At 39.3% G+C, this 13,121-nt stretch overlaps 2 protein-coding genes across 7 annotated transcripts in view; one reads left to right on the top strand and one right to left on the bottom strand.

The window, feature by feature from the left end:
* The window catches only part of ATP8A1 (ATPase phospholipid transporting 8A1), a 77,714-nt gene extending 68,406 nt beyond the window's left edge, over nucleotides 1-9,308 (top strand). For all 5 annotated transcript variants that reach the window (XM_079989650.1, XM_079989651.1, XM_079989649.1 and 2 more), the window contains 4 exons: nucleotides 622-710; nucleotides 1,335-1,427; nucleotides 2,032-2,123; nucleotides 4,431-9,308. In XM_079989650.1, the coding sequence (XP_079845776.1) occupies nucleotides 622-710; nucleotides 1,335-1,427; nucleotides 2,032-2,123; nucleotides 4,431-4,528 (372 nt within the window). In that variant the 3' untranslated portion in view covers nucleotides 4,529-9,308. The remainder of the gene's footprint in view (nucleotides 1-621; nucleotides 711-1,334; nucleotides 1,428-2,031; nucleotides 2,124-4,430) is intronic.
* SHISA3 (shisa family member 3) overlaps nucleotides 1-13,121 on the bottom strand; it is a gene marked incomplete at its 5' end in the record, with an annotated part of 36,207 nt that overhangs the window by 13,258 nt on the left and 9,828 nt on the right. The window contains one exon of one of the 2 annotated variants that reach the window (XR_013842138.1): nucleotides 3,426-3,440. The exons of the other annotated variant lie outside the window; for it this stretch is intronic. Of the gene's footprint in view, nucleotides 1-3,425; nucleotides 3,441-13,121 lie in introns of those variants that run through there. 2 annotated transcript variants of the gene reach the window in all.

The raw sequence follows: 13,121 nt of genomic DNA, 5'->3' as shown, positions 1-13,121 counted from the left end.
AAGTTAAATTATGATCTTTATCTTGCTTGTAAATCCACTTTTCCTTAAAATTGATTTTTAGTATTGAAACAGTTTTCGAAATTGCTCTATTTAAATTTTCACTTTAGCACTTGTGACATTAAATTAATCCTGCTTTACTTTTATATATTGTTCTCTTAATGCTGCGATCTTCCTTGCACACAGGTGCTTGTTAAAGCATTACGTATAAACTTGGCCTTTTTTGGGTGGAGGGTGGGGGTTAATTGCCAAATAGCCTCCCTCCTAAAAGAATCATAAGCTGCTCTTTATATCAGATGGCATTTGAGTAGAATAATCAGCATATTGGTATTTTCCCTGAGCACTAGGAACAAGCAAATAATGTAAGGAAAAATCTCAAACCAGTTTCTCCTGCTCTCGTGTGCATTGGGGGATGAATAGTGATAGACAGCTGCTGGCAATGCTTTTTCTACATAAGTCTATAAGGAATACCAACATTCCCTCATTGACAACCCTTACTGAACACATTCCCAGTGGCTGAATTTTTCAATAGGTTACTATTTTTTTTCACCATATTACCTAGCTTCATCTGAAAAGTTTCGTATTTCTTTTCTAAAAATAACACCGGTGTTTAAATCCATGTAGGCAGTTATGATGTTCAGTTCTGGTGTTTTCTGGATGGGCTTACTAAGTATTCCGCTGACAGCTTTGATCTTCGATGTAGCATATAAAGTGTAAGTATAAAACTCTTTATATATATTTTTAAAGAAATTAACGCATTCATGTGTTAGTAACCCAAAGTTGTATTTAGAATGCTATCCTGTACATGGGGCTTACTGTCAAGTAAGTGAGGATAGGGTTGTAGCCCAACAGCTCAGTCCTGTACATGTCTACTCAGAAGTAAGACCCTTTAACATCAGTGTCTTCATTCCCATGTAAATGGGTATAGGATTGCAGCCTTTTCCTACTAAATTATGATTCACCTTTATAGAAGGTTTATAGACCCATTAATGCAAATTTGTGCAGATGTTAATTCTTTAAAATAATTGTTTTTCATATAAATTATAATCTGATAGTTAATATAAAATGCTAAAACAAAGCAGACATGGTTTCTGAAGTATACACCTATGAATTGAATGCTTATTTTTATAACCTTTCTCCAACCATTAATTCTAAAATTTTATTTACAGTCTGTCCTCTGTGTAAGCTACTGAAGTGTAACGTATGTGCATTCTTATGTAGCATTACTTTGAAGCTTAACTTTATATTGGTGTATATTTTATACTGAAGATTTCTGTTTTAGTTTCTCTCAAATTTCAGCTTTGGTATGAGTTACCCAAAAGCATTTTTCATTGCAGAGTGAAAAGAGCAGCATTTAAAACACTGGTAGATGAAGTTCAGGAGTTGGAAGCAAAATCTCAAGATCCAGGAGCAGTTGTTCATGGGAAAAGGTACTATAATACCTGTAAATAATCCACATCATTGCACAAGTAGAACCCCATTGTGATGTTGTTATGAAGCATTGCAATACCTTAGGGCTGATCCACACTTGCCAGCAAAATCTTGACTTTCATTGTTTCCTTTAAGATACTCTACTCTTTCTTAATTGTGAAGCATTCAAGTCATAAATGTCACTGTGGAGATCCCATTCGAAAAGCAGAGGTTACTGGCATATCTGATGGTTCTCTGCATTCATTGCTGTGCCTTAGGTTCTCCCATAAGTAGGAATTTAAAGAGCCTATGATGAAGAATTGCAATTGCCAATAAATCTATTTTACAGTGTAGGCATATTCATGCATAGTCAGAAGAAAGACCCACTGAACTCTGTGAGACTTACTCCCAGGAAAGTAGGTAGACCACTAGACAAAAGTGGTTATATCCACTAATCTGAGAGTAGGATTCAGTGAACTCAGTTGGACTTAATTCTTAGGATTGTGCTTTTAGTTAACTTGCCACACCCTGCTTGATAGCCCCTGCTGAACACTGAATATTGTTTCACAGCGCTGGGTCATTATTTCAGATATTAGTGTGTTGACATTTTATTTTATTTTTTAGCTTAACTGAAACAGCTCAGCTACTGAAAAATGTCTTCAAGAAAAACCATGTCAACTTGTACCGCTCTGAGTCTCTGCAACAAAACTTGCTTCGTAAGTATTCAAGATTTGACAGAAATAAGTACAAATCCAAAAGACAGAAATAGCAGAATCACAGAGCATGAATACACTTGGTTCTGCTTTCATATTTATGTTTGGCCCCGTTAAATTACATTTCTTATTGCATAGCTTTAGTTACACGCACCATGATTTTTAACGTTGGTTTATTATTGTTATCTTATTGGTACTTATTGTGAGATGCTTTGAAGACTTCAAAATGAAAAAGAAGGATACAAATGTTTCCAAAAAAATATGCCAAGATGGGTTTTAGAATGCTATTAATAATAGATCCTGCGTGCTTGGCTCCCCTTGCTCAAGATTTAATCACATGACAGAGAGTAAATAGGAAAGCAAGAAAGGACCATAATTGGAACTATAAGGTTGAATCCAAGAATGCCTTGCACAGTGGAAAGGCAGGTCTCCTAGCACAAGGTAGCTGCTCTGAATTTTCCCATTTCTGCCCTCCCACTACATGCCCCACACCCCCATTCAGAGAGTCCCATGTGGCTCCAACTCATAATTTTAAATGAGTAATAGAATTTGAATTTATTCTTTCAACATTGCTTTAGAATAGAGAACATATATCAGTTATTTTAGGTTGCAACCATATACCAACTTTCCCAAAAATAAGCACTGTTGCACTCAGATGAAATTTAATAGATATGTATAGTATTGCACCAATAGTTCTATTCATTTTGTTTTTGTTTTATTTCTTGATTGTGTTTTTAGTTGTTTTATGTAAAAAAAAAAGTCTTGAAGCAACTTAATAGGCCAAAATGTAAACAAGTAAAATCAATTAAAAGCCAAATAAAAACAAGACCAATGCTATATAAACAGGGCTGTTTTTCAGCCGGAACTGAGTTCCGCCACCTCTTTGGTGCGTTCCAGCACCCTTTTGTAGCATACCAGCAGCCCAGAGCTGTGTGTGGGCTGCATGTTTCTTGTGGCTTTGTGTCAGAGGTTGTGGGACAGTCTCCACCCAAAAAAACCTCAACAACCTTAAAGGTAAAGGTAAAGGGACCCCTGACCATTAGGTCCAGTCGTGACCGACTCTGGGGTTGCGGTGCTCATCTTGCTCTATGGGCTGAGGGAGCCAGCGTTTATCTGCAGACAGCTTCCAGGTCATGTGGCCAGCATGAGTAAGCCGCTTCTGGTGAACCAGAGCAGCGCACAGAAACACCATTTACCTTCCTGCTGGAGCGGTACCTATTTATCTACTTGCACTTTGACGTGCTTTCGAACTGCTAGGTTGGCAGGAGCAGGGACCGAGTAACGGGAGCTCACCCCGTTGCGGGGATTCGAACCGCCGACCTTCTGATCGGCAAGTCCTAGGCTCTGTGGTTTAACCCACAGCACCACCCACGTCCCTCTCAACAACCTTGGCTCCCCCCTAAAAGAATAATTCCTTCACCTCTATTTCGGGGGGGGGGGGAGCACTGGATATACCATTAATCATATCCATCAATGACTATAGCTTTCTTGGTGTTCAGCCAAATGCGAGAAGGCTTCAATTTGTCAGCTCAGTCAGTAGAGCAGGAACTGCTGGTTCCCTCTTCCAACATCCCTGTGCACAGCATCTAAGCTCGTTCCTTTCCCAAACTTTCCTGAAGAGTCTGAAGGGGGCTTCTAAGAATGACTGAACATGCTAAAAAGCTCCCTCACAATTGACAAACCCAGAACAGGGCTTCTCTGTAATATGTCAGGGCTGTGCTTAGCCATAGGCTTCTTAGCATAATAATAATAATAATAATAATAATAATAATAATAATAATAATAATAATTATTATTATTATTATTATTTATACCCCGCCCTCCCCAGCCAAGGCCGGGCTCAGGGCAGCTAACAAGCAATAATAAAAACAAGTTGAATGAATACAACTTAAAAACAAGATTAAAATACATTAAAATATTGAAATATTAAAATGCAGCCTCATCACAGGAGGAGAAAGGAAAAAGGAAAAAGAAAGAGGGGGAGGGAATCAAACTGGCTCCAAGCCAAAGGCCAGGTGCAACAACTCTGTCTTACAGGCCCTGCGGAAAGAAATCAGATCCTGCAGGGCCCTGGTCTCATGAGGCAGAGCGTTCCACCAGGCCGGAGCCAGTGTTGAAAAGGCCCTGGCTCTGGTTGAAGCCAGTCTAACTTTCTTAGGGCCTGGGACCACTAGGGTGTTGCTATTTATGGACCTTGAGGCTCTGTGGGGCATATTAGTATTTAAACTGAGTGATTCTTTTTGAAAATATTTCAGCCGAACTAGAACTGTAGTCCTTGCTCCTCATTCCAGTTTACCTTTATAATTGCAGATGGTTATGCCTTCTCTCAAGACGAAAATGGGATTGTTTCACAATCTGAAGTAATAAGAGCCTACGATACTACAAAGCAAAGACCTGATGAGTGGTGAAGAACTATGACACAGAGCCCTAATACTTGCCATAGTATGGCAAAGTAATATATATTTCCTGGGTCTGCTAGCAAGGTCCAGCAACAGATTAGAGGAAGATGTGTGTTGTTACTCTTATTCCCTGAAGTTTGAGTTCACATACTGAGTAGACATAAGCACTGTGCAACTATACTGTAATACACCATCTCCAAATTTTTCAACAAGTGTTACTTGGATTTTGTAAGCAGAGATTGAAAATAGCTTTCAGCCTTTGCCAACTACTTATTTACAGTGATGCTGAATACGTAACGTTCCTATATGTATATCCGGGACATAATGAACAGCCAGATTACTCGACATAGCATACATTGACAACCATCGCCTTTGCAAAGGTTTGCGAGCGGTGAATTATTTAAAGTACCTAGCCTTTGATTTCAACAAGTGCTAAATAACAATTTTTAAATATTCATTTATGTGTTGAAGTAAGATTTCAAAGCAAGACATTTAAAGGTACACGTGTCAAACTAGCCTAAAAAGTTTGCCAAAGAATTTCCATATTTCTCATCTTAGTAATCATTTGCGGATAAATTTTAAAGGGTGGCGACGTCAAGTGTGATATAAGAATTGCATGCTTGAAACTCTGTACTTGAAAAGTTTTACAATAATGTGAACTTGATACTGTTTGCTTTGTATTGCATTGATTTTTCAGATCTGCGGTCACTTTCACCTTTGGCCTTATACAAGCCTTTCATTCATGTTCATTTAACAGAAATGTGTACATTTAACACAGCAGCCATTTTCTATGTAAGGGGCATGTGTCTTTGAATTATAGACAAATGCTGGTCTGCCTTATATCCCTTCCATACACCTAAGGACCTGATCCAGGGGAACCTGTACACAGAAACGGGCTGTTTGCAGAAGTGTTGTGTTTCCCTGCCACCATACCCAACATAGCACACTTTTCATTTTAATGGCACTGGTTACCTGTAAGGCCAGACAGAAAGGAAAAGGTGGTGACTTGATTCCAGTTTCCTTTCTGACAAACAGAGAGGAAAGAACCAGCCATGTTGCTCATTGTTCACACCTAGTGCCGGAGCACCATGCATGAATCCCATGTGAGTTTTCTTTCCCAAGATGCTTTTGCATTTATAGGACCCAAACCCAAATATTGTATCATGCACACATGCAAATGCTTGCTCTTACTGGATTGGAGCGGTAGTGTACTTGAAAATGCTGCTTTTAATTTACACTTAAGTTGCCAGAGCAACTTGCTGCAAACAAAGTGATTTATTTCTGTGGTTTTTCACAAGAACGAGTCATCAGCATTGCACTGCTTTCTGTTTGCACTACAAGACAGTTATTTAGTCTTGCTGTCAAATATATGTGTACAGTCCCAAATTTGATTTAAAGTAGGCTATGCTGAAGTTTGAGGATTTTAACCAATATTTCTTTTTTCAGGTGTAGATCTTGAAAGGTATAAGATGTAAAACTGCTAATGAAAGCAAGGAAAGTAAACTAACAAAAAAGGTTTCATACTCTAATCAAGAATGTAAGATTTCAACTTCTCACCCCCAAAAATATTGTAATTCAGTATTTTTAAATAAGTTTGTCTAATCAGGATGAGAAACAGAATCTGATACAATACTGCAAATTAACATGTGCTCTGCTATGAAGCCATTTCAGTATGTCTAATTTAAAATATATATTTTATATAGTAGGTTTCACCTCTGATTTGAGTGCACTGTACAACTGTTCTACTTGTAGAAAGACAAATATAAATATTCTTATAAATGAAATATTTGTATGCGATGGTCCAACTTTTGAAAAGCAAAGTTTAATAGGAACATTGTATTTATTAAATGACGTAGAACATTTTATATACTTGTGATACACAGTTGCACTCATTCATAATGGCAAGGACACTGTTCTTTTTCACGAGTGACATTTAAACAGAAAATAAAACTGAAGAAAAAAGGAGTCCAAAAGAGAAAAACAAACCCTTGCTGAAAACAGCCTTGCTTCCCATCTCGCAGCCCAAAATTGCCTTCAGAAAAGCTACTTCAGGCATAGATAATGAATGAATCGGCAAGGAGGGCCAAATCACTTGACCTGGAGCACACACAAAAATTTGGGGCTTGTCCTTTCTCAGTGAGATGTCAGATTTCCCAAGTGAACGATTCAAAATGATAATCTTTTTAGAATACTTAAGTACAATTCCAAGCAGTGCATATTTCTTTTTAGAATCAATGAATGAAGTTGATCCGTCGTGATTCAGCAGAAACGATGTGCTCATTCATATAACCTGTTCTTTGCTTCTGGCCTATGCAGCCTCTTAGGGCATCTGAAAGGAGTAATCAGGAAAGAGTGTCTTCTCCGTTCATTTCCGCACCCCAGCTAAGCGGTCAGAGTTGACATGCACCATGTAAATCGCGCGTGCTGGATGCAGGTGTGTCCCCTTCCTCCTCTCCCTGAAGCATGAAATGGCAGTTTGCATGCAAATGACCCAGGAGAATGATCTGCATGCAGATACCTACCGTATTTTTCGCTCTATAACACGCACCTGACCATAACACGCACGTAGTTTTTAGAGGAGGAAAATCCGTGGGCATGCCACCCGTAGGCATTCCCTCCATAACACGCACAGACATTTCCCCTTACTTTTTAGGAGGAAAAAAGTGAGTGTTATGGTGCAAAAAATATGGTATTTCAACACACACGCAATCCAGTTACCTCAAACCGATCTCCCTTGCTGGATCAAGGTGAAGGCATAGGTGTCACATTAGCGATAGTTCAGGAAACTCTATGATCACCCTTATTTGCAAAAAACAGACACAATAGGTACTCATTTTGGCTGTCATTGCTGCCTAAAAGTAGACTGTTCTTAGCACATTTTCTTGATCATGGGATTTTAAACTCTCAGTGATTATGTTACGTCTTTTTTTAAAAAAAAAAAATGTTTAGTTTTCTAAGGAAGATGTAGGCTTATTCAGCTTATCTTGGCTATTCTGAATAAGTGCTCCACATCTTAATTTTTCATTCTTGCCCTTCTGAATTAATCTTTGTTCTGATGTCATTTAACTTTTTTAAAATACTATTTCTCACACACTGGATGTCATTTTTCTAACAGCAGTCATTATCACAAAAGCCGATGATTGTGTGTTTGTTCTGTCTTTAATAGTTTGCTCCCCCCAATATTAAAATCTAAATAAAAACTCAGAGTTCCTAAAGAACATAACACCCAAGTAAACTATATTTATTTAAACAAAAGTCAGGACATACAATACATATGTTATTGCAAACGAACACATTTCATAACAAAAGGCTATATAAGTGGTTTATTGCATTATAATATAGGAATATATTATAATATATATATATATTTCGGACTACTGGTTGGTAAGCAAAATGTTTTAGTAAACAAAACTCTACTCAAGTTACAGTACTTTACTATAATGTACTTGTTTTGAAATTCTAAACTTTTACATTTCTCTTAATTAAATCCAGAAAGGAAGCTGTATGTTTTGTATGTATTAGGTGTATTGTGCAACAATTTCACGCTAATGTTTTTTTAAAAAAAAAAAATCATTAATTGAATGAAAAGGTGCCATTCAGAGATCAACGCCTACATATAGGTATTATTTTAATTACTTGTGAGAATGTAGTAACCAGAACATCAGCTAATTGGAATCACTTTGAGAAGCCATAAGTGGACTTGTTTTTTCTTAGTATTAGATTTATTTTTGCAGAGAAATTTTGACAAATTTATAAGCAACTTTCTAGTTGTATAAAAATAGAGGAAATATTTAAACAAATGCAATGGTGAAAGATTCCTGTTGCACTGTCTCACATGGAAAGACATCTGTTTTCATCAATTAATTAATTTTGAATTGTTTGCTTAGAGTCTTGGACCATGTATTTAGCTCCCCTCTTTTTCTGCCCATTTATGTATTGTGCAAAAAACAGGTGTCGTTCTAGTAAGTTTTATCAATCTGTCTGCATGAGTTAAAACGTCACAGTGTGAATCTGAGCTGGTGCATGTCTGTGCTGTAAAGCTCATGGTTTCTTTTTCCTTCGGTTCAAACATGCATCAAACCATGTGTGTATTAGTAAGCAAAAGCAAGTGTTGGATCAACAACTGAATTAACAACTTCACTCTATTAGTACTGAATGTGAACTCGGAAAATCATACACAAGTTGACCAAGGGTAGCATTCCCAAATTTGTGCACAACCCACTGAACTAACTGGACTACTCAAACAGTAAGAGAACGGTAAAAAGAAGCAATCGAGTCTCCTTGCGTTTTATAGGTTGTTCCAACACAGACTTTTGCATCCCTTCAAATATTTTGTAACTACGAAACTGTGGCCCGAATGTGTAAAAGTAAAATCATGTTTCCGTGTTTTTCCTTGTTCTACAATTGAAGCCATAATACATGAATATTAGTTTTCTACTGCAACTTGATTTCCATGCTGTCTTGAAAGGCACTGTATCAAAAGACTGCATTCAAAGCAATGTAGGACTTTCGAGCTCCACTGAACCATTACTGCTGAAACTGCTGTGGAATTTGTGAAGCTGCATGACTGAAGAGATTTTGACTCCGTGTTTATGGTAGTTTTTCTCAGGTTTCGTTTTAAATGGATGTCAAATGCACTGTTTTATAACGTTACTAAATTTTAGTAATATATTCAGTTCTATGCAGTGTTACATGTCATTGGCCTTTTGTGAATGTGCATGTTTTGAACTGCAAATTTTAAATGTTTTGTCTTCTAATTGTTCAAAAATAAACCTTGCCATTAAATAAACTCTGAAGCGTTGTCCGCATCTTAAATGCAACTCTCTCCCAGAGGCACACTCCATTAGTCCGATTTTGAGCAATTAAAATCCTCTCGATAAAAGCTTAGTTTTGATGTCCCTTAGTTAACTAACGTGACATTGTGCAATTTTTATTAAATAATTAGAAACCTGAGATAGCATGGGCAGTAAGAATGCTTTATCAAAAACATTATTCTGTGAAGGAAGGCATTCATAGAAGAGCGTAAATCGGTATAATGAAGACAAAACTTTAAAATAACACAGCTTGATAGCCAAAGGATGACACGAGAACACTATTTACCTAAGAATATGTAGACTTTTAAAAGCATGCAACATGAACATACCAGAGTAAAACAGTCAGAAACCAACATTTAGAAGAGGTAAGAAAAAACAAGCTACAGCATTAAAAAGTCAGTGCTGCTAGAAAAGTAAAATACAAATGGATATATCTTCTAAATAAAAATAGTATGCATATTCCTTAAGGATTTCCTTTAGGCAATGAAGAAAATGTAAGCAAAAAAAAAAAAAAATGAACTACAATGTCTCCACAGTCCTACATTTGTGCAATACAATGTAAACACTGGAGCTTATCCTGGCATTGAAAATGCCCCTCCAGAAAGAAAGTTATTACTGGAGCTGCACAACAGAGAAACGGGTACCAAGTTTGAACAAAATTATTCGTCGGAGCCATTCCTGGCTTTCCTGCATTCTTGAATAAGCGATCATCAAAGTACTAATTCCAAATTCTACCAGTATGCAGTACAAGCCCCACTGAAAACCGCAAACCACTTACTACAATTGACTGGTAACCGCAACTTGCTTTTGCCTGACAGGTCTAACGCACCCTGGAAGTTACAAATGATTTAGCTGGTGTTCTGTTGAGATTTGTTTTATTATTATTCACATGTGGTTAAAGAATTGCAATGTTTGGCCAGTATCCCAAGCCCACTCCACCCCAAGGCATTGCTCTGCTTACTGGGGACTGCTCTTGGAAGCCGAGCTCTATTATCTGGGCTCGCAGGGAATTCTCCATTTGCCCATTTCATGCTGTGCTCTGGGTACCACAGCAATTTTAAGAGCGTGGCTGCTGAAAGGAGCACAGAACGCAGCAGTTGTTTGGCTGTCCAACAAGGAACAAACATCAACTTCCTGGTCGGAAGGAAGGTGGTAGGTCTCCTTTTTTTCCCACAAATTTTTTTTTATTCATTTTATAACACAAATAAAAAACACAGACAGAAAAGACAAACAATACAAACAAATTCTTGTCATATCCTTATTTTTCCAAACATTGTTAAGTTGGTTTCCCCAAGTCCCACCTATCTGATTTTCATTTTACTTCATCTTTAGCAGTTTACATACACAGAGGTACCTTGGGTTAAGTACTTAATTCATTCCGGAGGTCTGTTCTTAACCTGAAACTGTCCTTAACCTGAAGCACCACTTTAGCTAATGGGGCCTCCTGCTGCCGCCACGCTGCTGGAGCACAATTTCTATTCTTATCCTGAAGCAAAGTTCTTAACCTGAAGCACTATTTCTGGGTTAGCGGAGTCTGTAACCTGAAGCGTATGTAACCTGAAGCGTATGTAACCCGAGGTACCACTGTATCATAATTTCTAAACCATCATTTTTTTAAATTATACTTAAAATAACTTCACATTTTATCACTTACAAATTCTATTTTAAAATACCCTATCTTCTACTTCTAACCCTACAGCATATAGCCACTTCCAAAGCTATTCTAAGGTTCAAATATTAACATATTTTTTCAAATATTCCTTAAACTTCTTCCAGTCTTCTTCCACTGTCTCTTCTCTCTGGTCTCAGAGTCTCCCGGTCAGTTCGGCAAGTTCCATAAAGTCCATCATCTTCATCTGCCATTCTTCGATAGTTGGTAAAGCTTGTTTCTTCCAATTCTTTGCTAACAATATTATTGCAGCTTGTGTGGCATACAGAAAAAAAGTAAGATCCTTTTGGGGGATTTCACCCCCCACTATACCAAGTAAAAAGGCTTCTGTTTTTTTATGTGTTTTTCAACACTTTTTTCAATTAATTATAAATCTTTTCCCAGAAGTCTTTTACCTTGCGCCACGTGGAAGGTGGTAGGTCTCCTGGCCCAGCATCTGCACTGTATCCCTCACTGAGGGCAAGGAAGGGAGTTCATGAGTGGAACCCGCCCTGGAGGCTTCTCTGGCTGCCATCTTTGATTTGTCTTGAGAGATCTGCTGAGGGGAGCACTTACATCATACCCAGCTCTGAAATGCCCTGCCTAGTTTCTCTGGAGATAGGCAACCTTACCCCAATTTCCTTAAGCGGCTGAATAAGGAGGTAGTTGGGGATCTAACCTGACACTCCAATCAGGGATAAAGTTGGTGGGGTGGTTCAGCTCATCCTCATCGGCGTCTTCGGCACCCCCTCATCCCAGCCACTCGGAGGAGCCCTGGGAGGAAGTGCTAGCCATGATGAAGCCACATGATGGACAGCTTCTTAAAAAGCAGAGACCTCACCTTGCCAACAAAGGTCCGTATAGTTAAAGCTATGGTTTTCCCAGTAGTGATGTATGGAAGTGAAAGCTGGACCATAAAGAAGGCTGATCGCCGAAGAATTGATGCTTTTGAATTATGGTGCTGGAGGAGACTCTTGAGAGTCCCATGGACTGCAAGAAGATCAAACCTCTCCATTCTGAAGGAAATCAGCCCTGAGTGCTCACTGGAAGGACAGATCCTGAAGCGGAGGCTCCAATACTTTGGCCACCTCATGAGAAGAGAAGACTCCCTGGAAAAGACCCTGATGTTGGGAAAGATGGAGGGCACAAGGAGAAGGGGACGTCAGAGGACAAGATGGTTCGACAGTGTTCTCAAAGCTACCAGCATGAGTTTGACCAAACTGCGGGAGGCAGTGGAAGACAGGAGTGCCTGGCGTGCTCTGGTCCATGTGATCACAAAGAGTTGGACACGACTAAACGACTAAACAACAAAAATTCCCACAGAGCCAGGAAGAACCTCAAGGACCCTGGGCATGAGCAAAGTAGGACCATTGCCCCCACATAGGAGCCAACTCCTAAGGGCCAAGGTCCCTTAAGCCCCCCGATAAAATATTTGAGCCCCTCTCCCCAAGTTGATGGGCATTGCCATTCAAATGGTGTGTGTGTGCCGTGTCATGTGATCAATTATGTGGGGCAAGGCTTACCTGCCGCGCCCCCCCCCATATTTTATTGAGGTTGGCATCTGTGGTCCCTCAGGCCAGGCCCAATGGCAGAGGGGCCCAAAAATTCTCTCTCCTTCAGGCAGAAAGGAAGAAGCAAAAGAGGTGGGTATGCACAGGCCTCCGAGTCCAAATTTGAGCCAGATATGGAGAAGAGACAGCTGCCAGGTTATGAAACTTCTCTTTTTGTCCATCTGTTATCTGACATCTGTCACCCAATATTGGGAATGTCATGAACCGAGCATTGCTTTAGTCTAAATCTGCTAAAATCCAAAGGTCCGCTCCACTTACAAGTGGGAAGGAGTTGCGGTGGACCACATGGCCACCCACTCTCCTCTGGGGGCGGGAGACAAAGTCCCGCGTTGCCCTGGGGAATCCCGGCCACGTCAACAATCAGCCAGCCAATCCGCTGGCTGGTGGGGGCGTGGCCGGGACCATTTAAACTGGGGCACAAGCCGAAGAGCTTCCTTCTGGTTTGCGTCTTCAATCTCCCTCCCTCCCTCCTTATTTTGCAGGTTTTTTCTTCTTTGGCCTTGCTATGGACCTCGGTTGGTTGCCGTTAAGGGGCCTGGTAGGAATTTTTCCACTTGACAAAATTGGCA

The sequence above is a fragment of the Podarcis cretensis genome (assembly GCF_951804945.1).
Source record: "Podarcis cretensis genome assembly, chromosome: 9".
NCBI lineage: Eukaryota > Metazoa > Chordata > Lepidosauria > Squamata > Lacertidae > Podarcis > Podarcis cretensis.
This window is presented reverse-complemented; position numbering and strand designations above follow the sequence as displayed.